Source organism: Mixophyes fleayi, chromosome 8, assembly GCF_038048845.1.
Source record: "Mixophyes fleayi isolate aMixFle1 chromosome 8, aMixFle1.hap1, whole genome shotgun sequence".
In the NCBI taxonomy this organism is placed as follows: Eukaryota; Metazoa; Chordata; class Amphibia; order Anura; family Limnodynastidae; genus Mixophyes; species Mixophyes fleayi.
The window spans coordinates 23,956,735-23,983,864 of NC_134409.1; the positions used below are offsets into that span (position 1 = coordinate 23,956,735).

The 27,130-nt window shown below is 42.0% G+C and overlaps 1 protein-coding gene across 1 annotated transcript; it reads right to left on the reverse strand.

The window, feature by feature from the left end:
- Positions 1-3,376: 3,376 nt before the first annotated feature.
- CIMAP2 (ciliary microtubule associated protein 2) lies at positions 3,377-26,315 on the reverse strand. The gene is made up of 10 exons (XM_075184026.1): positions 26,216-26,315; positions 15,109-15,196; positions 12,542-12,712; positions 12,334-12,456; positions 11,264-11,392; positions 8,215-8,361; positions 6,319-6,486; positions 5,456-5,587; positions 4,136-4,266; positions 3,377-3,744 (listed from the first exon to the last, which is right to left on the reverse strand). Exons 1-10 carry the CDS (start codon positions 26,281-26,283, stop codon positions 3,654-3,656), a joined length of 1,248 nt encoding a protein of 415 aa, XP_075040127.1. The 5' UTR covers positions 26,284-26,315; the 3' UTR covers positions 3,377-3,653.
- Positions 26,316-27,130: the final 815 nt, after the last annotated feature.

Genomic DNA, 27,130 nt, shown 5'->3' on the forward strand with positions numbered 1-27,130 from the left:
TGTCAGTGGAACGCACATGCGTTTCACTGCGGGCCTTCAGGGTTGAAGCTTCAAACTCTTGTAAGTAAATGTCTCTCTCTCTCTCGGAACTTAAGGGCTGAAGGTATGGAGGCAGGTAGCGGGCGGCTGCTGCGCCCCCTTGGCCTTGCGCCCTGGGCGACGGCACCACCCGCACCACCCTCGTTACGGCACTGTCATTGTGCAAGACCCCAGTGCTACTCAGCATTGGGACCAGTCTTCTGGGGTGGGATATTGAACAAATGTAGTGCCACAAGTGTTCACTGTAAGTGTTGCCCTCCTAATAAATTAAATAAAATACTAGTGTCCCCTTTATATAAATAAATAATTGATATTGCCCCCTTTATAATAGTAAATAATAGTAAATAATTGTGTCCCCTTAGGATAAAATAAATATGTATATCTAGCACTACAATTCTCATCATTACTAACTATAACTCACAGCATAAACCATATGCTCTCACAAGCTATATGCTCCGAGTATAAATGCGGAGTACCACTCACAAACACCATAATCTCCTATATACATGCCCATATTATGCATCATACTTGTGATATGCATCACAGTTGAGAGGTAAAGGTATATTAATTTATTGACCATTGAAGACAAAAATAGAAACAATAGTTGATTATTTTTGCATAAAGTGCTTTAACAGAAACATACATCAAAAATGCACATTTTCAGGTTAATATTGAACAAAAGACAGGGTGCCAAAAATTGAAGAAAAATAAACAAAAACATAAAACTTAAATCTATGTATTGTGGCAATAGGAGTGGTTTGCCACAGGCCTCTAATAGTGGAATTAGCTATGGTGCTAACTGTCTGCAGGTAAAAGACTGCAGACCAAGTTATATACATGTGTAGCACTGGGCTTAAGTTCAGTAATGTACAGGTCAGAGACATGTTGTAAAGTAAATGTAAAAAGTAATTTACTTGCATGCTTTAATGTGTCTGTATCCACAGAGCTGATAGGGGTGGCTGTGATTAGGCTTACAGAACACCTGAGGAGCCATCCTTTAAAGACAAGGTGGGAGTGTCACCTGTCAGTCATCCAAGCCTGTGGGAGGAGACCTGTGTATTTAACCTGGAGTTGTGCTCTTCTCAAATGTGACTGATGCTGAACTAGTTGGCCAGTCAGTAGGGAGCTGTACTGTGTCTAGTTAGTGTTTAGGATCACCAGGAGGTGCAAGTAAAGGTATTGCTTGCTGGTGTCATCCTGACAGAAGTGTTATTTATTGTGATGCCAACAATAAATATGTTTGATTGAAAACAAGAAGTTTTGTGTTGCTGATGTCTACTGGGTGTTCTTGTAACAAAAGGTGACAAAAGTGCCAAGAGAAGGGTGCGGTTTTGTTACAGTATACATATGTAGTATACAAATACACTGCTGTGTGTCTCTATATTGATCCTAATTTATTTATATATATATATATATATATATATATATATATATATTCACTGTCTCAACAGTCTCTAGACTTTACACAGAATAGTGCTCAAAATTAAAGTCAAAAACATCCAGTGAGCGGCAGTTCTTGGGTGGAAATACCTTGTTAATTAGAGACATCAGAAGAGAAAGGCCAGCTTGGTTCCAGCTGTCAGGAAGGCAACAGTAACTCAATTAACCATGGGAGAAAAGCATCTCTGAATGCACAGCACATCCAACCTTGAAGTGGATGTGCTACAGTATGCAGAAGCCCACACAACACCCTTGTGACCACAAAACAATGCACTGCACCCTTGTGACCGCCACACAATACACAGCACCCTTGTAACTACCACACAATACACTGCACCCTTGTGACCACCATACAACACATAGCACACTTGTCACGGCCGTACAATACAGAGGGCAGCCATGTGACTGCCACACAACACAGAGGACAATCTTGTCACCGCCACACAATACAGAGGGCAGCCATGAGACCGCAACCCAATACAGAAAGCAGAATATGTGTGATAATGTTATCAGTTGTTGGTCATTTTCATACCTCCTAACACCTCAAATGGCCAAAGGGGAATGTATAAGATTTGCTACATATAACTTTTCTTCAAGTGTTCATACATCTGAGCAGACTTAAAAATAGTCAAACACAGTTAACTGTCAGTGGCACCTGGGTATCATCTCCATTAAAAAAGTTGGTAATTTTGTTGTAAGAAAAGGAACTGATTCCTATGCTAATACACACGGGCCATTCACACATGCATATTCAATTTTCACATAGTCCCTGTTGGGCCTGATGTCACATATCCCGTTGGACCTATTCTCACATATCCCCTGTTGTCACATATCCCGTTGAAAAAAAATGATCCTACCTGTTGTCTTAAGCTCCGCTGACCTGGGTCTGGGACTGGATGGAAGCTAGTACAGCACGGGTCACACACAGCCTCTGTAGGAGCAGCCCCCCCCCCCCACACCACTCAGCAACAGACAGCCTCGCATTTGGTTGCCTGTTGCTCTCCAATGACGGAACAGCTCCTATTCAACCAAGGAAGCCACCAGCGGGCAGTCCACATCACCGCTCATTGCCCAGAACCCCTCTCTCCCTCCCCACGCCAGGTGCCCTTACAAAAAAATGTTTTCAAAAAAGAATATATCCCATCCTCCCCTCCTGGCTGGCCTGGGCCTATTTATGTGGAGAGGCCTGGGGCTGCAGCCTTATTGTTAATCTGGCCTTGTCTGCAAATTAGACACTTTGCCCTGTCCTCCTCTGTCAGAATCTCTGCTAGGCTGTTGACTTTGAACATCATTGCCTCAACAGTAATCTAAAGACCTCATATCTTCACTGAATTATTCAATGCTGACCTCTAATGAATCTTAGAAGTTCCTTCATAAGAAGAACTCCAGAAGATTTTGGTGAGGACTTGAATTCAGAAGATTGGGCAGATATATGGTCAGATGTAGTAAAATCCTCTATCACTGTACATGTTAAGGAAAATACAGATACGTTTTGTACCACTGGTATCTGGAGCCAACTAGACTGCATAAAATGCATCCTGGTGTCACTCTGCTGGAGAGGTTGTCAAGAGACAGGCTCCTTCTTACATATATGGTGGTCCTTACCGGTCATACATAGATTCTGGAGGTTCATAATCTTATTGTATCCCTAACAGCTATATCCATTTTTTAGCCAAAATATGTTACTCCCCTCTCCCTTTTCCAGATCTCTCCAAGCATCTCAAGTTCTTTTTTTTAGATGTCAACCTCAAGCTCATAATTCTTTACCGATTCTGCATTGTCTGAGGGCTTTATTTCCACTATCCCACCTTTCCCTCCTCCTTCCCCCCATCATCTCCTCCTGCCCCCTATTGTTCCTCTCCCCTACTAAAATAAAACCAGGCATTAAACCCCCATCACTCCTTATATTTGTTTATTGTACACTTGTGATAACCTGTACACTTTCTGATATAACATATTGCACTCTATTTATATTGATTCTCTGTCTACAATATACAAAATTTAGGCAAGTTTTTGTGAGCTGTTAATGATTATTTCCCTAGTTCCTCCAAACATAAAAATGATTAGATTTTTTACAGTTACGAGTTCTCATCATATTAAAACATTGTTTACTTTCCAAATGGTAAGATGACTTTCATACAGTATAAATAATCTTCAGTGAGCCTCCCTCGCTGTCACTCAGTAGAAGTTGGTGCTATAGCTTCATTAGCTGTTATAGATGCTGATAATTTAGGCATCGCAGTGTGTGACTTCTGGACACGTGCTCTAGAACAACAAACAGTGGAATTAGAAAACGTAATGTCTATTAGTATGAAGATTTTATTCCAACTCACATGCTAAGGGAATACTGAAACAATATACTATACTGTGCGGGCCATTTATGAAAACTGGTGCACAAATAGAACACAAAAGGTGCTGTAATTCAGCGACCGATCAGCTTCTAGCGGTCCTTTCTCTAGTAGAGTTTGGATGAATGACAGCAAACGTCTAACGTCTTACGGTGAATTACAGCACTTTTCCCAGTGATTTGTGCACCCTACGTTCACTTGAACAAATGTAAATATATATTTCTGCACATTAATAGGAAATTAAAGTGGGCATATTAATAATTCATTAACAGACTATACAAATGACCAAAGAACCAAACTGTACTCACGTCAAAGCTTTGTCTCTTTCGAGATTAGACAAATAGCGTCCAGTTTTTGAAAGAAATGGCGATTGGTAAGAAGTCGCTGTTTTACCACATACGGGTTTGCTGATATCGTATCGACCAACGCCAACTGGGTTCTGCAATGTGAAAAGTACTCGTGACTATTCATTGGACCTACTAAACGTTAGACAACAAGGTGACTGAATTGTCAGAGGTTCTAATTCTCTGCTTACAACCTACGTTTTCATTTTGAAGACATGAATTAATTCAGGATCTATATTCACTAAGGTGGAGTACAAAAGAAAAGGGTTAACCAAATTTGATTATACCATAATAAAGCTTGCTGGTAATGTCAGTGTTTCCAAGTTATATCTATTTTCTCTGTCAATTGTGTTTCGAAACTTATTTTTTCTGACTTTAAAAAGACAAATAAAAAAGGCTAATAGTCTGCAATTTTAATTATCTTTTTAGAAAATGACCCAACCCATTACACAGGGCAATATGTAAAATGCCACCAGAACTCAGAGAATGACAAGTGAGGCTTCATGGGACGAACGCACTTAAAGGGCGACAGGGTTTGTAATAAGCTGAACACTAACCTGAAGGGGTGAACATAGGGTTGGGCCCGACCAATGAGAGCTCCAGGGGGAGGGACCTTGATTGGTATAGTAGGCTGCACTTCCTGTCCTGCCTCATACCACAGCACGAGATCCCACCCACCCACTCCTCGTTGTGTGTATTTCTGGGTTAATGTTGCGGTAGGAAGGCACTGCGTTCAGCGGCTGATTTGTGGGCGCACAGGTAGTTGTCGTAGGTCACTGTTCCCTAGGAGGCACCAGTAACTCCTTTTTTGGTCCTTCGGTGAGGAGGGTCCCTGTCCGGCTCGGTGAGGGAGGGCAGCGTGAGTTTCAAAGGTGCAGTCACTCTGACGCCAACTCAGCGCAAGTTATGATGGGATTTGTTCCCCCGTGGTTGTGGACGTACGGCGGTTTGCGCCAGTCCACTTGTGATATATAGTGTTGCCAGCTTGAGAGTTGTTTCTCCGCCACCATAGGTTTAGTTAAATTTAAAAAAATAAATCATAATAAAAGTTCTGGCATTTTTTAATAACTTATACAAGTCTCCGTGTGTTTATTTGCATGCAAATGTTTAGAATTTTAAGGGGTGATGTGAGGTTTATGGGAACATACACAGTGAGCACTTTATCACTGTGTAAGCTTGTGCACAGTAACCTAAAAGCTTAATAAGAGTTAGCATAGGGGATGTCAGTACCAAAAATGCAGATCTAGAAACAAAGTCTATTTCCTATGCACATAACACACTTACAGTACTTCCAAAGAGCAGTCTGCATGACTTCCTCTCAAATCTCTTAGCAGAGGTTAGGAAGGGAGCTGATGATCGCCTCACTGACGCAAAAAGTGGTTTTGTTGTATCATAGGCACCAGGGCCTGGAGAATCCTATGATGAGGAAAATACGTTAAGATACAGTGTTATCTTACACACACATACATACACACACATATATCATGCATAACAGAGTTGACAATATGCTCCACATATATAAATATAAGAATTACACATTTCAGATGTTATTGTCTAGGTACACTCAGTAATGACACTGGAAGCCAGTCAATATGAGGAATGACACAGATCACTGCACTAACCCTTTTCATTTTATTACCATGTCTAATGTCTCTCGAGCCATTTATATAGTGTATGTCGAACTTCCCCGCAGCCACCAGTCAACTAAACATGAATCCTGATTTTATAGATATTTTAGTGCACAAAATATCCAGGAGCTAAATTAAAAATTACATTTTATTATACATAATCTTAGAATGCAAATTGGTATTCGGCTTATTGTTTTGGAAATGGAATTGGTATTTGGCCACATCCCAAACTATGGAAGCATATTTTATGGTGCATCCATAGTTGCTATACATTTACCTATATGCTGCATTTGTGCCTTGTCCACTTTTATTTACAGAAACATGATAGTAGTCTGTCTACCAGGTCATGCACACACGCTAACACAGCATGAACTCTGCCCCATATACACATAACACTTTTGTGACACATGTTTACACACATCCAACACACAGTAACAGTTTCATGGTAATACATGTTAGAGTTTGGTGCCGCCATACTACAAACCACTTGTACTTCCTGATGAAATCTTTGATACTGACTTGTGGCCGGGGGCAGTGGGCGAGCGAGCTGTAGAAAATTCTTCCTGATGGAACTGTCGGATACTGAGAAATCTTCCCAAATTTGCCATGTTTCCTTTTGCAATCACTTTCAAGGTCGTCAACTAATGTCTTTGTTTTATATTGTCCTGGCTCTGACCGACAATATTCCTGAGGATACAATGAAACATACATGATTACATAGAGGATAGTAGACTAACCAACATACTCTGGCCACTTAGTGTTTCTGCCCATTTGGGAGAATGTAGTCAGGCTGAGACTGAGTCCAGCACATATGACATTCTGAGGCATGATCACATGTTCTGTGATCATACTTTATGGCACTGCACTCCCGTGTGCTTCTTCTGTCATATTTAACCCCTAGGTGTGCTCGAAATTAAATACTAGGAGCAGAATTTAGCTCACAGGAGTAGTAGCCCGGGTAGTTGAAAGACCTAGTTTTACCTAAAAAAGTCCCTGTGGGCACACATCTCACTAATGTCCAATGAAAGCATCATGTCAGGTCAACCTGTGACTCTCCAGCTGTTGTGAAACTACAAGTCCCAAAATATCCTGCCAGCTATAGGCTGGCTATCAGCTGCACAAGCATGCTGGGGCTTGTAGTTTCACAACACCTGGAGAATCACTGGTTGCCCACACCATCAGCGGCGCGCGGAGGATTGTCGGGGGGTGTTCCCCGACCCCAAAAAAAAAAAACCCAAAAAACCGAGAGAGACGCTTCTTTGACAGCGCCGCGGCTGCTGTATAGGACAGTGGCCACTTAGTTAGCGCAGGGGGGGTTTCTAGAGACTCAGAAACCCCCCCTGCGTGCGCCACTGACCATGAAAAGTGACATGTGAATTCATTTTTTTTTTTTTTTTTTAAATTGTCAAACATGTACACATCACTAAATAAATTAGAACAAAGATATGTTTATACTTAATAATCATGAACCACGAGTGAATTCATATTTGTTTTAAAAGTAAATGCAACAAAGATGTGTCCAATATTTCAGAGACAGGAAACCGAACACAGGGCCTGATTCATTAAGGATCTTAACTTAAGAAACTTCTTATTTCAGTCTCCTGGACAAAACCATGTTACAATCCAAGGGGTGCAAATTAGTATTCTGTTTTGCACATAAGTTAAATACTGACTGTTTTTTCATGTAGGACACAAATATCAACTTTAAATTTCAGTGTACAAATAAGCTATCAAGTATTTGTGTGCTACATGAAAAAAACAGTCAGTATTTAACTTATGTGCAAAACAGAATATTATTGCACCTCTTGCATTGTAACATGGTTTTGTCCAGGAGACTGAAATAAGAAGTTTTTTAAGTTAAGATCCTTAATGAATCAGGCCCATAGTGTGGAACTAGTGTTTTACAAAAAAATTAAAAAGTTTTATATATTGGTTGCCTTACAGCAAACAATGATACATCCAGTTTAATCAAATTAGAGGCCCTAAAATTTGGAGGGTGACTGTGTGTTCGTCTTGTAAACCAGTCAGTCATTAACCCTTTCAAACAGACCACAGACCTGATTCAGATTTTCTTTTTAGATGAGTTTAAATTGTATTCATTATATGGTCATATTATATGATAAACATTTACATATATAATAATTTAATAATTGGCAATAAAACATGATAGGCATATTTTATTGTATGCTTTATGTACAAGCTAGCATAGGCTGGTCACCATGGGAGCCGTCACATTGGATGCAACACTGAAAACAAAAACTTTCCATTGGCAGCGTTAGCAACGGTGCCGCCATCTAGCTGTGAAAGAGAGAATGTGTAGCAAAATGGAATCCCTGATTTTGTTTATTCAGTTGCACACATGTGCACATATAGCCAGTACTCCCCATTAAATGACTTGGTCAGTTCCACACTTACTATTGGCGTAGCAAAGTGTCCATATGGGATTGGTTGTGATCTTGATCCAGTGAATAGGTCATAAGGTCCTCTTTTACTCACAGTATGTTTCAATGTTTCATCTATGGAGCTTTTTAGGTTGTAAGTTCCTGGTCCCAGATCACATCCCTAAAATATGAGCAGTGCATTAGGGAAGAAATTACACAAGGTCTCTGTAAGGGGCTTATTCTGCCGGACCCCCATTATTGTCTAAATTGTGCTCAATATTGCTTGGATTGTAGTGTGCTAACCATGTATTTATATATTTTATATCTATTATATATTCTTAAATGTTGCCAGGTGGGTGGCCACACAGCAATTATTTATTTAAGAGTTCCACTGCTGCATGGTCAGTGCAGGACATGGGGAGATTGGACATTGCAGAGTGTCTGTGTTGTCGACTGGTCTATTAGGATTTAGGAACAAGTCAATGTGTGATTGCGAGTGGATGACTAATGGGTGAAGGCTTTGCTAGTGGGCTGAGACAATCGTCAAGCATTATAAAGGTTGTTTAGGGTCTGTTGAGCTAATAAGTTGTGGTATTCTTTATCATGACCAGAGTATGTCCAAGATTGTATCAAGGATGGTGTTGAAATCCCCGACTATTCTGGGAAGCAGTTTTTGAGAAAATGCAACGTAGAAGGCACCCTCATCGGAAACTATATTTTCAACTAATAAGGCGACACTATGGTGTACTAATATAGCTGTCCTTCTGCACTTAGTGTTGGCTACAGAGTAAAATGTGTGAGAGTATTAATTAAAAAGGGGTATGAAGCCTTGAAGTGTGACGACTGTAATATGATGATATCAAAGAGTGTGTACAGTTGGGGAATTGAGGCCATTATCATCATGCCTGAGAATTTTCAATCTCAAGGTAGGTTAATGAACCGTGTTTCTGAGAAACAGATGGTTGATAAGGCAGTCTCTGGGGCAAGAGGGGGGGGGGCTGTGTTGACATGGGTCCATAGGGCAGAGCTCGTTCTCTGCGGTATAGACAGTGCAGGTGTTGCACCTTCCTTGTGTGGTGGTGGTTGGTATATCGCCATTGGATGAGTGAAGTGTAGTTGTGAAGCTCTGCAGGTTAAGTGAGCTGTGTTGCGAGGGGTGGGTTCATCAGGGGAGTAGATACAGAAAGAAGATAGTTAAAGACAAACACGTGTAAACTTCAAACATTAACCAATGTGAAAAATCACCCCTGGACCTGAATCTCATAAGGCGAAGAAAGCTATTTCACCTGGGAAAAGTTATGGGAACTGGAATGGAGAGTAAGGAGTTATATATCTGCCTATGGAGAGGATACCTAGAAGATATCCTCAGCGTTAAGTGACATCTGCTCTTTGTCAGAAATGTTTGTCTTCATCTTACATTGGCTTCTGTGTGAGCATGCAGCTAATGATTGCACTTAGTGAGTCTTTATCATCCTCCTTAGTAAAGCTCTTTATTTACTGAGCAGAGTCTGGTCCTGGAAAGGAAAGAGGTGATTAGGATTTTGCCGCTCTGGTGCTGGAGGCTGCATTGGAGATGAAGATGAGCGGAGGAGCGCTGGTAGATCTTCTATCATGCCTAGCAGTCTGAGGAGTTTGTAGCCTTGTTCTGGGGGTTTTGACCGTCTCTTGTCACTAGGAGTTGAACGAGGAAACCCCATTTGTATTTGATGGAGTGGTTCCCCAGGGCTTTGGTTAGGTTGATAAAGTCTCTTCTCTTTGTGAGAATAGAAGGTTCCTGCTTAGGGAATGGTTGGGACATGTCTGGCCGAGGCCATTATTTCAAACTGCGGGTTTGAAAAAGTGGAGATTTTGCCTATAGCAACCAATCAGATTCTAGCCGTCATTGTGTAGAATGTACTAAATAAATGATAACTAGAATCTGATTGGTTGCTATAGGCAACATCTACACTTTTTCAAACCCGCAATTTAGTAAATATACCCCCTAGAGTGGTGAAAGCGGATGGCTACATCCCTCGGTGGTTGGTCCGAATCTGGTTTTGGCCTAAAGACCCTATGAGTCTAGTTGGGGCATCTCCGCAGAGAGTTTGGGCACCATTTGTGGAAACAGACCTTGTAGATATGTGGGGAGAGAGACATTTGTGACTGTCTCTGGGATATTATTGATGTGCATTGTTCACTGGACTAGAGCCATAATATCACTGGTGGTCGTGACAGGTTCAGATACTTAGCCGTCATTATATGTCTAGCTGGTCTGGGGCTGATTTCTGGATCAGTTAGCTTTTTACACTGCTTTAAGCATGATAGGTTTAGGTGTTGTAATGTTTTCTTGGTTTCTCTGTGACATGATTGTGCAGCTGCAGGGATGCTTTCAATAGTCTATGAGCTTTGTATTGTGCAGCCACTCAGAGTCCTTTGTTCTAATACGCATGTGGGGCTTCCCCATTTATATTATTTGGTCTACAATGCTGTGAGCATGAAGATATATTCTAATTCTTCACCTCTCAGATGTCCACTGGGGGGCATGTAGGCAAGCCAGGGGATCTGCTCAAGCAGGTTTATGAGGATCTTCAACAGGTAATGTAACTGCTGCTTTGCAGAAGAGGGAGTATTGGTGCCCTCTAGTGGTACAGTCACTGAAAGCTGCTGTTCGGCTCAAGCAGTTGTGTAATAGTACTCACCAGTGGTCAGAGGATACAGTCCAATAGGGTACAGGCTCGAGAATCAGTGCCCTTGGTGAGATTTATGTGCTGTTAGATGCTTAATTGTGGGAAAGTTCAATGAGGCTCTGTTTTCCCCCTATCCCTAGCTGCACAGTTTGAATTCTGAGTAGCTGGTCACTATATGGGTAGGAGAAGTCTTGTCCTATAGAAATGATTGAGCCTAATTCCTAACACGTGGGTAAAGGAGTGAAGAGCTTGGCTCAGCAGTCAGGACTGGGAAAGAACTATAAGAAGTTGTGTATTGCAGTGTGATGAACCCTCTGGTATTTGTAGCATATGCTCTATTATGTTGTTTGCTGTGTGGTACATTGAGGTAATATTACCCTATATCCTCACAGTCCCCCTCATACCATAATCACTTACACTGCTACGTGCTGTGCTACATCTACTAGTCTCGCTATCCATGATGCCCTTGGTGCTGGCAGACTTGGAAGCCCTCTCTTCCATCAGTTGGTGCGGATTGCCGTAAGTCCCAGGTCCTGGGTTACATTCCTGTGAGAAGGACAGAAACAGGACAAACAGAAGTCATACTTTATACAGTATATAATATATATAAATAGAAAGTAGCAATTGTGACAAAAAAAATGTAAAACATCGTAGAACAAGTACAAGGTACAATTCGGGGTCATTGATGAAGACATTAGTACAGTTAGTGCTGCAGAAAGACTTCTGAGGTTGAAACTTCACAAATTTTGTGAGCTGATCCAAAATTAATGACAATATAACTTATCAATTCACTTTGTGCCTCATATCTCATCGATGCCAGTTGCTAGTTCCTTTTTATTGTGAATATGGGTTCAGTCCAGAGATTGCTCTGACCATGTTGTAAGTGACCGGCAATGGTGGAACTACCGTCCTTGCAGGGTTGTTAGGTGGCTATGGGGCCCTGCTATGCTGGTCCATCTGCCCCTGAGGCCCCCGTTCTGCTCTCCTGAGTGTGTGCTGGGCCCGGTGCATGTGCGGTTATGCGCACTCTTAAACACGCAGAGTGGGGCCTCAGGAACAGGTGGGGACACCCAGGCGCGGGCTGGCAAATTTCACCCCCTGGGCCGCACAGGAGGCCGCATCACATGACACACGATGTGGCCGCGTCATCGATGACCCGGCCGCGTCACGTGTCATGTGATGCGGCCTCCTGTGCGCTGACGTGGCCGCATCGCGTGTCATGTGATGCGGCCGCCTGTGCGCCGCTGGTAATCAGGTAAAGGTAATACTGCATCCACGGGGGAAGGTTGTCGGCCGGCCCAAACAGTGGTTAGACTGAGCAGCCCGGGGGGCCGATGCCCCCCTGCCCAGCCCGCCCCTGGGGACACCACCTGTCAACCCAGAAGAATTTGCTACAGGGCCCAACAATTAAGTATTATGCCCCTTGTCACATTATAAGGTTTCAGATACATCCCGACACTCTTCTCTCCCTTTTTAATATGCTGTACCTTTATATCCTCCTTGAAGCGCACATCTTTAGTGCCACACACTCCAAACATGCTGGACGGTTTCTTTTCCTTTATCTCCACAAATGACATGATGTTGTATCGTCCCGGCCCCATGTTTTCCTTCTAAAGCAATGGAGCATACAGAGAATTAGGGAAAAAGCATTAATGGTGCCCAGAATCTACGTCTATCTGACAAGCTTCCCCTCACCAGCAAACGGTTTCTCTCCCATGTTTCTTTGTATAGAAGATGTGGCATACCGCTCAGCTTCTCCGTTTCTTCTGCCCTTTTCCATCCAGGCGTTGATGCTTTTCGCTCAAGAACGGAAGGGCTAAAATCTCCAGGTGAGGAATTATAGGTTCCAGGCCCTAAACGTCTCACCTAGAGTAAAGCATAGTCTTTTTATAGATACGGATGGACATTACGTTGAAAAAACACATTATTGTAACTAAAAAAAAAACACATTCCTATTAAGACCCAAGAAAACTATGAACACTTATGTTGTTTTACAGCTTTCCCCTCAGTACTTATAGGTTGCGCTGTTAATTAAAAAATTGCAAAAGTGTAACTATACCCATATCCATCCCCACTGACACCACTTTGGAAACATCCTCTTCTTCCTTTAGGCTGTACAGAAGCTTTGCACAACCTTGGGCATCTGTGGGTTTGGATAGACTTCTCCATATTATGGGAGAATAAGCCCCACACACCTTTTTGGACATGAGGGAAGAATATCACCTCACGATACAGTTGTAAAGATTCCACACAGTCTGGGACCCGTGGTACTTAAATTATAACAGTGAGCTCCCAAGAACATCATAACCTCCCTCTTGTTATCAGATGCATAAATGCCGAATTTCGCCTCCTTTATCTATTTCACCCTTTAGTTTCCAGAGACCTAATTTTTATTAAAAGCTGCAGAGATACCAAGACTACCGATTCCCCGCCCCCTTTCTACTCCTCCTTGGATTTACCCTCATCCCATATACCTGCTCACTCACAGAGTCGTTTGTACCCTACGTTAGTGACGCACCATCCACCTACTCTTCTTTTTACCTAACTTACACAATATAAAAACTAAAAAAGTCATCAATTCTTTTTCACATATTTTATACTAAATGGTAACATCACCCAATGTTTATGTCTATTCTTATGTATAATGTCTATAACCCCAATAGGCTGGGGTTTTATACCTCTTTGTGTTATCTTTCTATTTTTTCTTATGAAATCTTATATTTGACATTTGTACAACAAATTTTATGTTTGTTATGACCAATGTGTTATTTTTTACTGTCATAAATAAAAAGTTTTACTATGCCAAAAAGACATTTATAGACATCAAGGGCCTGATTCATCAACGAAAGCAAAGTGAATGCAATTTGCGTTTTTAAAATGGACGAACATTGTACACCCGTATTCAAGTACAAGCGGATCTGAAGAAATGTTTTCATTTGAATACAGGTGTAAGAACGCTCTGGCTATACGGCACTTGCCGTATGCAGACAGACACAACACACTGCAGGATACGTACAATGCATCAGAACGCACAGAGAAAAAAAAGTAATACATTAACACCCGTTAATGTCATAATCATTAATAAAAATGCATTTTAAAGAAAATGTTTATTTTTCTTATTTTTTGCTGACATGAAATACATTTATCAGGATGTTATTAATGCTTAATGTACATAAAATGCACTTTTACAGTTACTCTTAACTGCAAACTCTTGTTCTTGCATGCTTACACACCAGTCACCACTATCACTCTGCACTGTAGCTGGTGCAAGTGATAACGGCTAAGAAACACGTATCTAAAAGATGCCCTGAGCTTGAATCGGACACAGGAGCATTCACTCGACCTTGGCACGTCCTTACTGTACACTGTCTATGTGCATACGCTCCTTCCCCTCAAATCCTAGGCTGTTGGAAGTGTCATTCAAACTTAAACTGCATGCACCTACGTTCACTGGTGTATAGCAGTGGCGGATCCAGGGGGGGGGGGAGATCGCCCCCCCTAGCAGACACTTGCTGCCGATGGCTGAACAGTATGTGCAGGTCCGTCCAGCCGTGACAGGCAGGGACAGTGTGCTGCCCGGCTGCTCTGATTGTGTTTAAAACACAATCAGAGCAGCCGGGCAGCACACTGTCCCTGCCTGTCATGGCTGGACGGACCTGCACATAGTGTGCAGCAGTCGGCAGCCTAAGATTTTAGAAAGGGGCGGGGCCTAAATCGCCCCCCTAAATCGCCCCTGGTACAGTACTTTTCTAGATCCGCCCCTGGTGTATAGTCTGTTTCTGAGCACGTGCAGAGCAATTGTATGCAAAATAAGGCACACATCGGGACTTACGTTCCTTAATGAATCAGGCCCCAAGTCTCACTTTAAACTCACAGTCTAGGTAGATAAGAGATTGAGGAGGTTCAATGGTTCTACTGGTAGCTCCTCAAAACAAGGTAAATGACAAAAAAAAGCATATCATTTCAAATACTTATAAAAAAAATACATCCTAAAAGGACAGCCTTAAACTGTACATCTTCTATAAACTCCTTGGAACCTAAAATCAACCTGATCAATAACTTCATTTTAATAGCATGCTGTCAAGAGCAATGATTTACTTTAACCCATAGCAACCAATCAGATATCAGCTCACAGCAATCTATTGAAGTCACATGAACAGAAGCTGATCTAGTTGCTATGGGATACTGCACATATTACTCTTGTACTCTTATTATATAAGCGCTTATATTCATTAGCCGCTGGTGTATATATCTTTACTCACTATCTCCGAATTTGCCCTCTTGCAGTAAGGCACTTGTGTGTAGCAACCGGTCTTCTTCCACTCAGGATAAACTGCTGACACATCAAATCTGTGAGATAAGATATGGTATATGGTATGGTATGTCCCTATTTATGTAAAATATTATTGTAATTGTTGCTCACTGACAGGTTTGGCAACTAAGAAGTGTGTAAACATTAGAGACCAGGGACCACAAACCATGACCATGTTAACAAAATGATAGCTGTGTGAAAGAAAAAGAAAACGTATATAAGTGATTAATTGCTTTCTGATCATGGGTTAGATTTACTAAGCTGCGGGTTTGAAAAAGTGGGGATGTTGCCTATAGCAACCAATCAGATTCTAGCTGTCATTTTGTAGAAAGCGCTAAATAAATGAAAGCTAGAATCTGATTGGTTGCTATAGGCAACATCCCCACTTTCTCAAACCCGCAGTTTAGTAAATCTAGCCCATGTGTGGATTTTTCTGAGGATTATGATATAATTATGATCTATCATATCATAAGTCTGCGGCATTAGTCTGTAAAGGTGCTATGTATAGCATTTTATCCTGCACCTAAAATCCAGCTTTGAAAGACTTGTGCCAATACATTTCTATTCCTTACAAACCTGTTAGATTGATAGGAAGAAGTCAGCTGAAGTCTAGTTGAATCCCTTCATTTGTGACCTGACCAAATCTCACAGTTTTGCCATGTATCGGCTAAACTGAAAAATATTTTTAAACTGCTTTGTGCATCTAGGTCAAATGCACCATCATCCACAGACTCCAGCGATACACTGCACATTTATGAAGAATCGAAAAAGTTTAATTTCCACTTTAAGTTCTGTTTGCTATTTACCTCATTTCACCTAATAAGCTTGAAATTTATTTTCCAGATAGTCACAAAGATTCTTGGTAGAGTTTAGTGCAAGTAGACCAGAGCCGTAACTTAGAATTCTAGTGTCCTGGGCAAGAAAGACAAATGCCGCCCCCCTAGCCCTCAATTTTAACCAAATTAACCTAAAATATACCTAAATTGCGCCCCCCTTCAGCGTTGTGCCCTGGGCGGTCGCCCGTGTCGCACAGCCCTAGTTACGGCCCTGAAGTAGACTATTCAAATTCCCAATAGCGTTATGAAATTATGGGCCACAGACAGCCGTCCGAGCCTTCAACTGCTGCCCCCAACGCCTTCCTCCTTTATTGTCATATTTTATGTTTTATCTGGTAACACTTGCTTAAAATGCCTGCTGATATGATATTACAGATAGGTGTCTCTTTCTTTGATTAAATATATTATTTTAACTTATTACTAAGATTAAAGGTCATGTGCCCTTTGGAAGGTTAGAGGGCTGCACCATGCAGGCCCTGAAGTGCATCAGATTTGCCCATCACTGGTGTAATGTCAAAAAAACAAGGTAAAACCGATGGAACATTGCAGAAGGACTAGTGGCCATTTGTGTGAAAACAATATAATTGGTCAAAAGGAAAAATATTTTTATTACACTGACAAGCAACAAAAGTAACTAAAATACATACATTCAATTATTTTTATAATAATAATAATAATAATAATAATAATAATAATAATAATGAACCATCTGTATGGAAATGATATTCCATTCTATCATGAAAAGCTCTCCACTGAGTTCTCCACTTCTTAAATGTTTGAAAGTTCCCGATTGTGTTATATGCAACAAGTATACCTACATCCTAAATACTGTATTCAGCATACGTGTTTGCATGTCTTTTGTTCAGTTTAAAAGGAACCAGTCATTGTCACCTAAAAATATACTGATGGCTTTAAAACATGAAATAAAGATGGTTTTGAAACCCATTACATTGTGTGATACATATTCTATACTCTCCCCAATGTACAGTGTCAGCAGCAATCTTGCTTTGTACTCCACAAAAGTAATTCTGTGATAAATCATCATCATCATCATCATTTATTTATATAGCACCACTAATTCCGCAGCGCTGTACAGAGAACTCATTCACATCAGTCCCTGCCCCATTGGAGCTTACAGTCTAAATTCCCTAATATAGACACACACTCACATACAGACACCAACAGACAGACAGACAGAGAGTGAGACAGACAGATAGGGAGAGACTGATTACCCACTCTCATTTGCATATTGTAACTATTGGTATTAGGTGGGAAATTCCAACTTAAAATGAAAGCAAAATAAAGTTGTTGTTGTTTTTTTATATATATAAACTAGGGATGTGCACCGGCGACTTTTGAGGTCTCGTGTTTTGTGTTTTGGATCCGGATTTTCGTTATTTTTGAGGTTCGGATTTGTCTCGCAAAACACTTGACGAAAGGTCTCGGTTCGGATTTAAGGTATTGGATTCGGATTTTTTTTGAAAAAAACATAAAAAGTTTAAAAATCAAGTTTTTGGGCTTATTTTCACTCCTAGGCTATTATTAACCTCAATAACATTCAATAACAAGCATTTCCACTCATTTACAGTGTATTCTGAACACCTCACAATATAGTTATTAGTCCAAAACGTTGCAAAAAGGTATCTTTCTGGACTGCGTAGAGGAGTGGGTCACCACAATATCTTAAAAACCCTGAACTTTTATGATTCGCACCAATAATTGTACCTGGACTGCGTAGAGGAGTGGGTCACCACAATATATTAAAAACCCTGAACTTTTATGAATCGCACCAATAAATGTACCTGGACTGCGTAGAGGAGTGGGTCACCACAATATATATAATAAGAAAACCATCAACTAGTTTGATTCGCACCAATAAATGTACCTGGACTGCGTAGAGGAGTGGGTCACCACAATATATTAAAAACCCTGAACTTTTATGAATCGCACCAATAAATGTACCTGGACTGCGTAGAGGAGTGGGTCACCACAATATATATAATAAGAAAACCACCAACTTGTTTGATTCGCACCAATAAATGTACCTGGACTGCGTAGAGGAGTGGGTCACCACAATATATTAAAAACCCTGAACTTTTATGAATCGCACCAATAAATGTACCTGGACTGCGTAGAGGAGTGGGTCACCACAATATATATAATAAGAAAACCATCAACTTGTTTGATTCGCACCAATAAATGTACCTGGACTGCGTAGAGGAGTGGGTCACCACAATATATTAAAAACCCTGAACTTTTATGATTCGCACCAATAATTGTACCTGGACTGCGTAGAGGAGTGGGTCACCACAATATCTTAAAAACCCTGAACTTTTATGAATCGCACCAATAAATGTACCTGGACTGCGTAGAGGAGTGGGTCACCACAATATATATAATAAGAAAACCATCAATTAGTTTGATTCGCACCAATAAATGTACCTGGACTGCGTAGAGGAGTGGGTCACCACAATATATTAAAAACCCTGAACTTTTATGAATCGCACCAATAAATGTACCTGGACTGCGTAGAGGAGTGGGTCACCACAATATATTAAAAACCCTGAACTTTTATGAATCGCACCAATAAATGTACCTGGACTGCGTAGAGGAGTGGGTCACCACAATATATTAAAAACCCTGAACTTTTATGAATCGCACCAATAAATGTACCTGGACTGCGTAGAGGAGTGGGTCACCACAAGATATATTAAAAACCCTGAACTTTTATGAATCGCACCAATAAATGTACCTGGACTGCCTAGAGGAGTGGGCACTGGGCACCACAATAAAATATATAAAAAACCTTCAACAGGTCTGCATTACACTACACATACGGCTGCTCCTCCATCCTCTCCATCATATACATGTTGGAGTTTTAGCGTGTGACAACCTCTTGTTTTTGATAATGTCAGTGCATTTTGAATATTTTTCAATTTGCCCCACACCACTGAATGTACTTTATCTATGATACGCATCTATCTATCTTGACTGCGTAGTGTGGTGGCCCCGGTACACAATTTGGTACCGAGGCCACAATATAATTAAAAAACCCTCCACGTGTCAGAATTCCACCAAACAAGTATCTGGACTGCGTAGTGGGGTGGCCCCGGTACCCAACTTGATACCGGGGCCACAATAAAATAAATACACCCTCCACGTGTCAGAATTCCACCAAACAAGTATCTGGACTGCGTAGTGGGGTGGCCCCGGTACCCAATTTGATACCGGGGCCACAATAAAATAAATACACCCTCCACGTGTCAGAATTCCACCAAACAAGTATCTGGACTGCGTAGTGGGGTGGCCCCGGTACCCAACTTGATACCGGGGCCACAATACCTCCTCCAAACATGCTACAGACAATTCGTCATTGAGATCCCATCAAGTATGTTAAAGACAGACAGGGTCCAAGTGTTATTAGTTGACTTTGTAAAGAAAAAAACTGTCCCTGTTGCACATAGTCGTGCAATGAAGACTTACTTTTTCATTTAAAGGCACGATCTTTCAAGTGTAGTGTTTGTAAGTCTAAGTCATATTATACTTTTGGTAAAATTGGTTTTTTTTGTTCCTCTTTATGTTAATTAATTAGTAATAGAATTAAAGTAGGAAATAGAATTAAATAGAATTAAAGTAGGAAATAGAGTGGTATAGAGTTGTAGTGTGGTATAGATAGAGTGGTCCACACAATATAATAATAAAACCCTCAACTGGTCTGAATTCCACCAAACAAGTATCTTGACTGCGTAGTGTGGTGGCCCCGGTACACAATTTGGTACCGAGGCCACAATATAATTAAAAAACCCTCCACGTGTCGGAATTCCACCAAACAAGTATCTGGACTGCATAGTGGGGTGGCCCCAGTACCCAATTTGATACCGGGGCCACAATACCTCCTCAAAACATGCTCCAGACAATTCGTCATTGACAGACCCCAGACAGACAGGGTCGTAGTGTTATTGTTTGACTTTGTAAACCCAAAAAAATGTCCCTGTTGCACTTGCACATAGTCGTGCAATGAAGACTGACTTTTTCATTTAAAGGCACGATCTTTAAAGTGTCAGAAAGAGAGAGAAGACACAGGAGAGGAGAGTTGTAGCTGGGGACCTGGGGTGGAAGCTCCCAGGCTCCCCCAGCATTGCCTGGAAGTCTGAGCGTGGTGACTGAGCCAGGGCAAGGAATGTGTGCCCTGGATGAGGGGGAGAACTCCATGCCACTATAGTGAACCCAAGAGAGAGGGGGACACTGCACATGGAAGAGGCCCTGGAGTGAGGGCTGCTACAAGAGGCATGGTAGCTGTAGTGTCAGATCCTGAGGCTGAGAGTACACAGAGTGACGTGTCAGAGCACAGGAGACATTATCCCCGCAGAGGAGGGATGAGCTGCAGTTGAGAGGTCTGTTGTTGAAATAGGACATGCACACTTTAACAAACCAATCATTTCAGCGACAGGGCCTACCAAACAACTTTGACTGAAATGATTGGTTTGTTTGGGCCCCCACACCAAAAAAGCTATTCATCTCTCCCTGTACAGACTAAACAGGCTCTACTGAGCCAAGATGTCGTCCTCATCCTCAACCTCTGATTCCTCTCCCCCTACAGTGTGTACTTCCTCCTCATCACACATTATCAATTTGTCCCCGCTGGACTCCACAACCACAGGTCCCTCTGTAGTATCTGGAGGGCAGTGCTGTACTTCATTGAGGAATTGATTATTCATTTTTATAAACATCATTTTTTCAACGTTGTGAGGAAGCAACCTCCTTCGCCGCTCACTGACCAGGTTCCCCGCTGCACTAAAAACTCTTTCCGAGTACACACTGGAGGGGGGACAACTCAGGTAAAATAGAGCCAGTTTGTACAGGGGCTTCCAAACTGCCTTTTTTTCCTGCCAGTAACAATATGGACTGTCTGACATGTCTACTTGGATGGTGTCAGCAAAGTAATCATCCACAATTTTTTCTATTGTGACAGCATCCAATGCAGCGAGAGTAGACATGTCTGCAATGGTTGGCAGGTCCTTCAGTCCGGACCAGATGTTATCAGCATCCCCGCCAGTGCCTCTTTTGGGAAAACTGAGCCTTTTCCTCGCAGCCATAGATGTGGAAGAAAATGAGGGTGGAGCTGTTGGCATGTCACGGTCCTCTTCAGAGGACAATCTCCTGACCAGCAGGTCTTTGCACCGCTGTAGATTTGTGTCCGCCGGAAACAGAGACACAACATACGCTTTAAACCGAGGATCGAGCACGGTGGCCAGAATGTATTCCTCTGACTTTAAAAGAGTGACCACCCTCGGATCCTGGCAAAGCGTACGAAGGGCTACATCCACAAGAGCTACATGCTTGCTGTAATCGCAATGGCTTACCAGCTCCTCCCTCACTTTCTCCAGCTGCTTCTGCAACAGCCTGATCAGGGGAATGACCTGACTCAAGCTGGCAGTGTCGGAACTGACTTCTCGTGTGGCAAGTTCAAATGGCTGCAGAACCTTGCACAACACGGAAATCAGTCTCCACTGCGCTTGACTCAGGCGCATCCCCACTCCTTTGCCTATGTCGTAGGTGGCTGTGTAGGCCTGAATGGCCTTTTGCTGCTCCTCCATCCTCTGCAGCATATAGAGGGTGGAGTTCCAGCGCGTCACAACCTCTTGTTTGAGGTGATGGCAGGGCAGGTTCAAGCTTTTTTGATGTGCCTCTAGTCTGCGGTAGGCACTGGCTGAATGCCGAAAGTGTCCAGCAATTTTGCGGGCCACCGCAAGCATCTCCTGCACACCCCTGTCACTCTTGAGGTAATGCTGCACCACCAAATTAATGGTGTGGGCAAAACATGGGACGTGCTGGAAATTGCCCATATTTAATGCCCGCACAATGTTACTGACATTGTCTGACACCACAAATCCCCATGAGAGTCTAAGTGGGGTAAGCCACTGGGAGATAATTTCCCTCATTTTCTCTAATATGTTGTCAGCGTTGTGCCTCTTATTAAAGCCTGTAATGCACAATGTTGCCTGCCTTTGCATGAGCAGCCATTTTGTAGATGCTGCTACTGATGCAGCTGTTGCTGTTGCTGCGGAAGGGGATGCATCTACCCAGTGGGCTGTCACAGTCATATAGTCCTTCGTTTGCCCAGAACCACTTGTCCACATGTCCGTGGTTAAGTGGACAGTGGGTACAACCGCATTTTTAAGAGCACTGAGGACACTTGATCGTACTTCTCTGTACATTTTTGGTATCGCCTGCCTAGTGAAGTGGAATCTCGAGGGGATTTGGTACCGGGGACACAATACCTCCATCAACCCTCTAAATCCCACTCCACTGATGGCGGACACCGGGCGCACGTCTAACACCAACATTGCAGTTACAACCGCAGTTATACGCTTTGCAATAGGGTGACTACTATCGTATTTGGTGGTCATGGCAAACGACTGTTGGACGGTCAATTGTTTGGTGAAAGACTTAGCGGTCTTACGACTTCCCCTCTGGGAAGATGACCGACTAACAGCAGCAACAGCAGCAGTGGCAGTAGTAGGCGTACCGCTGCAGGATTCCTCGGATGAATCCCGTATTGAGGAGGACTCAGTCTGGCTGGTGACTTGGGCTGCAGGACTGAATCTGATGGAGATTGTGGAGGAAGTTGACGAGGAGGGTGTTGCTGGTGTGTATCCAACTGGACCACGGGATTTAGGTGTCCCTGTACCGATGAGGGTCCTAGCCCCAGTTCCTGAACTAACCACTGAACTATGAAGGTTATTCAGGTGACGTATAAGGGAGGATGTTCCTAGGTGGGCAAGATCCTTACCCCTGCTTATTTGAGCTTTACATAAGCTACATATTGCCATACATTGGTTGTCTGGATTTGGATAAAAATAACTCCAGACCGAAGAGGTGCATTTTTTGGTCTTCTGACCAGGCATGACGATGGGCTTTTTCATCCCATGGACATCAGCTGTTTCCCCCCCTGGTGCCTCATTTACAATAACCACATCACCATCCTCATCATCAAGTTCCTCCACAGCGCCAGCTACATCATCAATAGCCTCCTCCCGAGCCAACTCTTCCCGTACAGTGATGGGAAGGTCAGGCTTGACAACCACCAACACCCTTGGACTCGCCTTGGGGATTTGTGATAATTTCTCTTTAGAAGGCAGAGTTGTTTGCTGTTTTGTTGCTGACAGCATAACTCTCTTCAATTTTTTGTAGGGGGGGGGAGGAGGAGGAGGGCTAAGATCCGTGGGTGAAGCTGAACCACTAGTCATGAACACGGGCCAGGGCCTAAGCCGTTCCTTGCCACTCCGTGTCGTAAATGGCATATTGGCAACTTTACGTTTCTCCTCAGATGATTTTAAGTTTCTCTTTTTGCTACTTTTTCTTAACTTGGGCTTTTTGGATTTTACATGCCCGGTACTACGAGATTGGGCATCGGGCTTGGAAGACGACGTTGATGGCATTTCATCGTCTATGTCATGACTAGTGGCAGCAGCTTCAGCATTAGGAGGAAGTGGGTCTTGATCTTTCCCTACTTTATCCTCCAAATTTTTGGTCTCCATTATATGTAGCACAAGATACTGCAGAATGTGTGAACTTGGTAATATTGCAGTACCAATGGACTTATACTGCTGGATTGGTTTTGCAAATTTGGTTATAATTATTATATATTTTTTTTATTTTTTATTTTTTTTTACTTTTTTTTTATTTTTAAAAAACTTGGGAATAGTGGGGAAATAACTATGCCCTTAGAAGCACAGAGCACAGGACACAGCACCACTGGACTGAACAGGACACGGCACAGGACCCAGCAGCACTACGGAACTCAGCAGGACAGAGCACAGGACACAGCACCACTGGACTGATACTGCAGAATGTGTGAACTTGGTAATATTGCAGTACCAATGGACTTATACTGCTGGATTGGTTTTGCAAATTTGGTTATAATTATTATATATTTTTTTTTTTTTAAATTTTTTATTATTTTTTACTTTTTTTTTATTTTTTAAAAACTTGGGAATAATGGGGAAATAACTATGCCCTTAGAAGCACAGAGCACAGGACACAGCACCACTGGACTGAACAGGACACGGCACAGGACCCAGCAGCACTACGGAACTCAGCAGGACAGAGCACAGGACACAGCACCACTGGACTGATACTGCAGAATGTGTGAACTTGGTAATATTGCAGTACCAATGGACTTATAATGCTGGATTGGTTTTGCAAATTTGGTTATAATTATTATATATTTTTTTTTTTTAAAATTTTTTATTATTTTTTACTTTTTTTTTATTTTTTAAAAACTTGGGAATAATGGGGAAATAACTATGCCCTTAGAAGCACAGAGCACAGGACACAGCACCACTGGACTGAACAGGACACGGCACAGGACCCAGCAGCACTACGGAACTCAGCAGGACAGAGCACAGGACACAGCACCACTGGACTGATACTGCAGAATGTGTGAACTTGGTAATATTGCAGTACCAATGGACTTATAATGCTGGATTGGTTTTGCAAATTTGGTTATAATTATTATATATTTTTTTTTTTTTTAATTTTTTATTTTTTTTTACTTTTTTTTTTATTTTTTACAAACTTGGGAATAATGGGGAAATAACTATGCCCTTAGAAGCACAGAGCACAGGACACAGCACCACTGGACTGAACAGGACAGAGCACAGGACACAGCACCACTGGACTGATACTGCAGAATGTGTAAACTTTGTAATATTGCAGTACCACTGGACTTTTACTGCTGAATGTGTGAACTTGGTAATATTGCAGTACCAATGGGCTTATACTGCAGGATTGGTTGTGAAAATTTTGTGGTAATTAAAAAATATTAAAGTAGTTTTTGGTATTTTTTAAAAAAAACTTTTTTTTATTTTTTTAAACACAGGGGAATATTGGGGAAATAACTATGCCCTTAGAAGCACAGAGCACAGGACACAGCACCACTGGACTGAACAGGACACAGCACAGGACCCAGCAGCACCACTGACCTCAGAAGGACAGAGCACAGCACACAGCACCACTGGACTGATACTGCAGAACACAGCACAGCACAGCACAGCACAGCACTAAACAGCACTAAACAGCAGAGCACAGCACAGCACAGCACAGCACTAAACAGCACAGAACTAAACAGCACAGAACTAAACAGCACAGAACTAAACAGCACAGAACTAAACAGCACAGAACTAAACAGCACAGAGGACCACCTAACACACCCTCCCTCTACCCTGATCAATGCCCGAGTGAAGATGGCGGCGACTAGCGGGGAATTTATAGGATCCGAGTATCGCGAGATCCGACAACGGGATTATGAGTCAGAGCCTCAGTTTCACTTTTGAATTTGGCGCCAATACCCGGATCTGTCTCGGATCCGACTCGGATCCGCAACGTTCGGGTGGGCTCGGATTTCAGAAATCCGAGCGCGCTCATCCCTAATATAAACCACTATAATTAAAGTTAATAGTAAATGTATTTAGCTTTCAGGGGAGGGTCGGCAACTTTTAGCCCGGGAGGAGAGACTCTGCTAAGCAGCCCACTAAGGGACCCCTGGCCCCCTGCCTCTCAGCCCCTAAATGTCCTGTATTATAGCAACCCCCATTTGAAGTATAGTATTATATGACGCATATCTTGTATTTTTTTCATAAAAAGGTACATCATTTAAACAATCATGGGCATTTATTAAAACTGGTGCACAAAAACAATTCTGTTACCCATAGCAACCAAGCAGATTCTGCATTTTTACTAGCCTAGTATAATTTATAAAATGTTCCAAAGCATATGGGTCACACAATGCCTTTTCCAATGCACCACTTGTATAAGTGATACTGACAATATTTATGTACATTCAATATGGCATATCGCTGCTGGGCAGTGCACCTAGGCACTGTGCATGCAATGTGGCCCTTGGTGCACTACAATACAATACACATCTTGCCCATTTATCACATACTTATGAATCTTGGCTGTAATGGATTGTTTGTTTTTATTTGCATTTTCAATACTTTTCTTCCATTAGGCTAATTGAATGAAACGAGGCAGCAGCACTAACAACACAGTTCTTGGGGGGGCAGGGACACAACTTATGAAATCACACAAATCGGATAGGCAGGCAAATTATATATATATATATATATATATATATATATATATATATATATATATATATATATATATATATATATATATAGTGTGATTTCTGCCCCAGTGTCCCGGCCATTGTACCTGACTTTCTGGCTACCAAAAGGGGCTCCGCTGAACCTCTTCTCCGCCATCGTGCGTCTGATCACCATGGCAACACAGACGCATGTCAACTTCACTGCAACACCTGTGACATGTGATGGGAAAGAGCCAATCAGAGACAACCCTATGGTTGATATCCGGAATGTTATATCAATACTGCAATAATTCAGATAACCACTAGATGGCGACCTTGATCTCAAGAACAGGCAACAGGTGGAGAAAATAGACAAATAGATATTTAACATTTAAATGTAGATGGTGACACTGATATAGACTGCTGAAAGAGTCTTAGGAGTGACAACTGGGGCTGCTGTAAGATAGAAGCTGCAATGCAGTATAGTGGTTGGAAAATAAAGATAATTTCTTGCCTCTTGCTGTGTTGTCTTTCCTCCCATTAGCAGGTCATTAAGGACTGCCCGTTCTATACGAAGTACTCCGTTTGCTGTGTGACAAATATGACTTCGTCCTAACGTACCTGCAGATCATTTCTAGCTATTAATCAAAGCTTTACTGTGCTAATTACAATTTTAGGCTGTAAATAACTACTTTATATAATTACTGTATAATGTATGGAGTAGAACTTCATCTCTTTAGAGATGAGAACAGGACGCATTTTAGACAGTCCTGCATAGGTACTGATGTGTCGATCAGTCCATTATACATCTTTGCTGTCACACCTGTGATTAATGCTGTTGCAGTCTCTGATTTATTTGCTTTTGATAACTAGTGTCTATCTTGGTCTACAATATGTGTTTACACCATAAAGCACCTCAGTGTCCTAGCATGCTGGAGAGAAACATGTTTCTTTCCTCTGATTTAACAACAATGGAGCTAAAAAGCTTGTGTCATAGCTGTACAGAGTGACTGTTATTGTATAACTTCCTCCATGGAATCATA

What these genes read in the sequence shown, in the direction of transcription:
- CIMAP2 (XM_075184026.1), bottom strand. Translation starts at nt 26,283, where the DNA reads ATGGTGATCAGACGCACGATGGCGGAGAAGAGGTTCAGCGGAGCCCCT. An exon ending in TTTGGTAGCCAGAAAGTCAG is followed by an intron (nt 15,197 to 26,215) that starts GTACAATGGCCG and finishes CTTATCTCACAG; the next exon opens with ATTTGATGTGTCAGCAGTTT. An exon ending in GACTGCTCTTTGGAAGTACT is followed by an intron (nt 4,267 to 5,455) that starts GTAAGTGTGTTA and finishes TTCACATTGCAG; the next exon opens with AACCCAGTTGGCGTTGGTCG.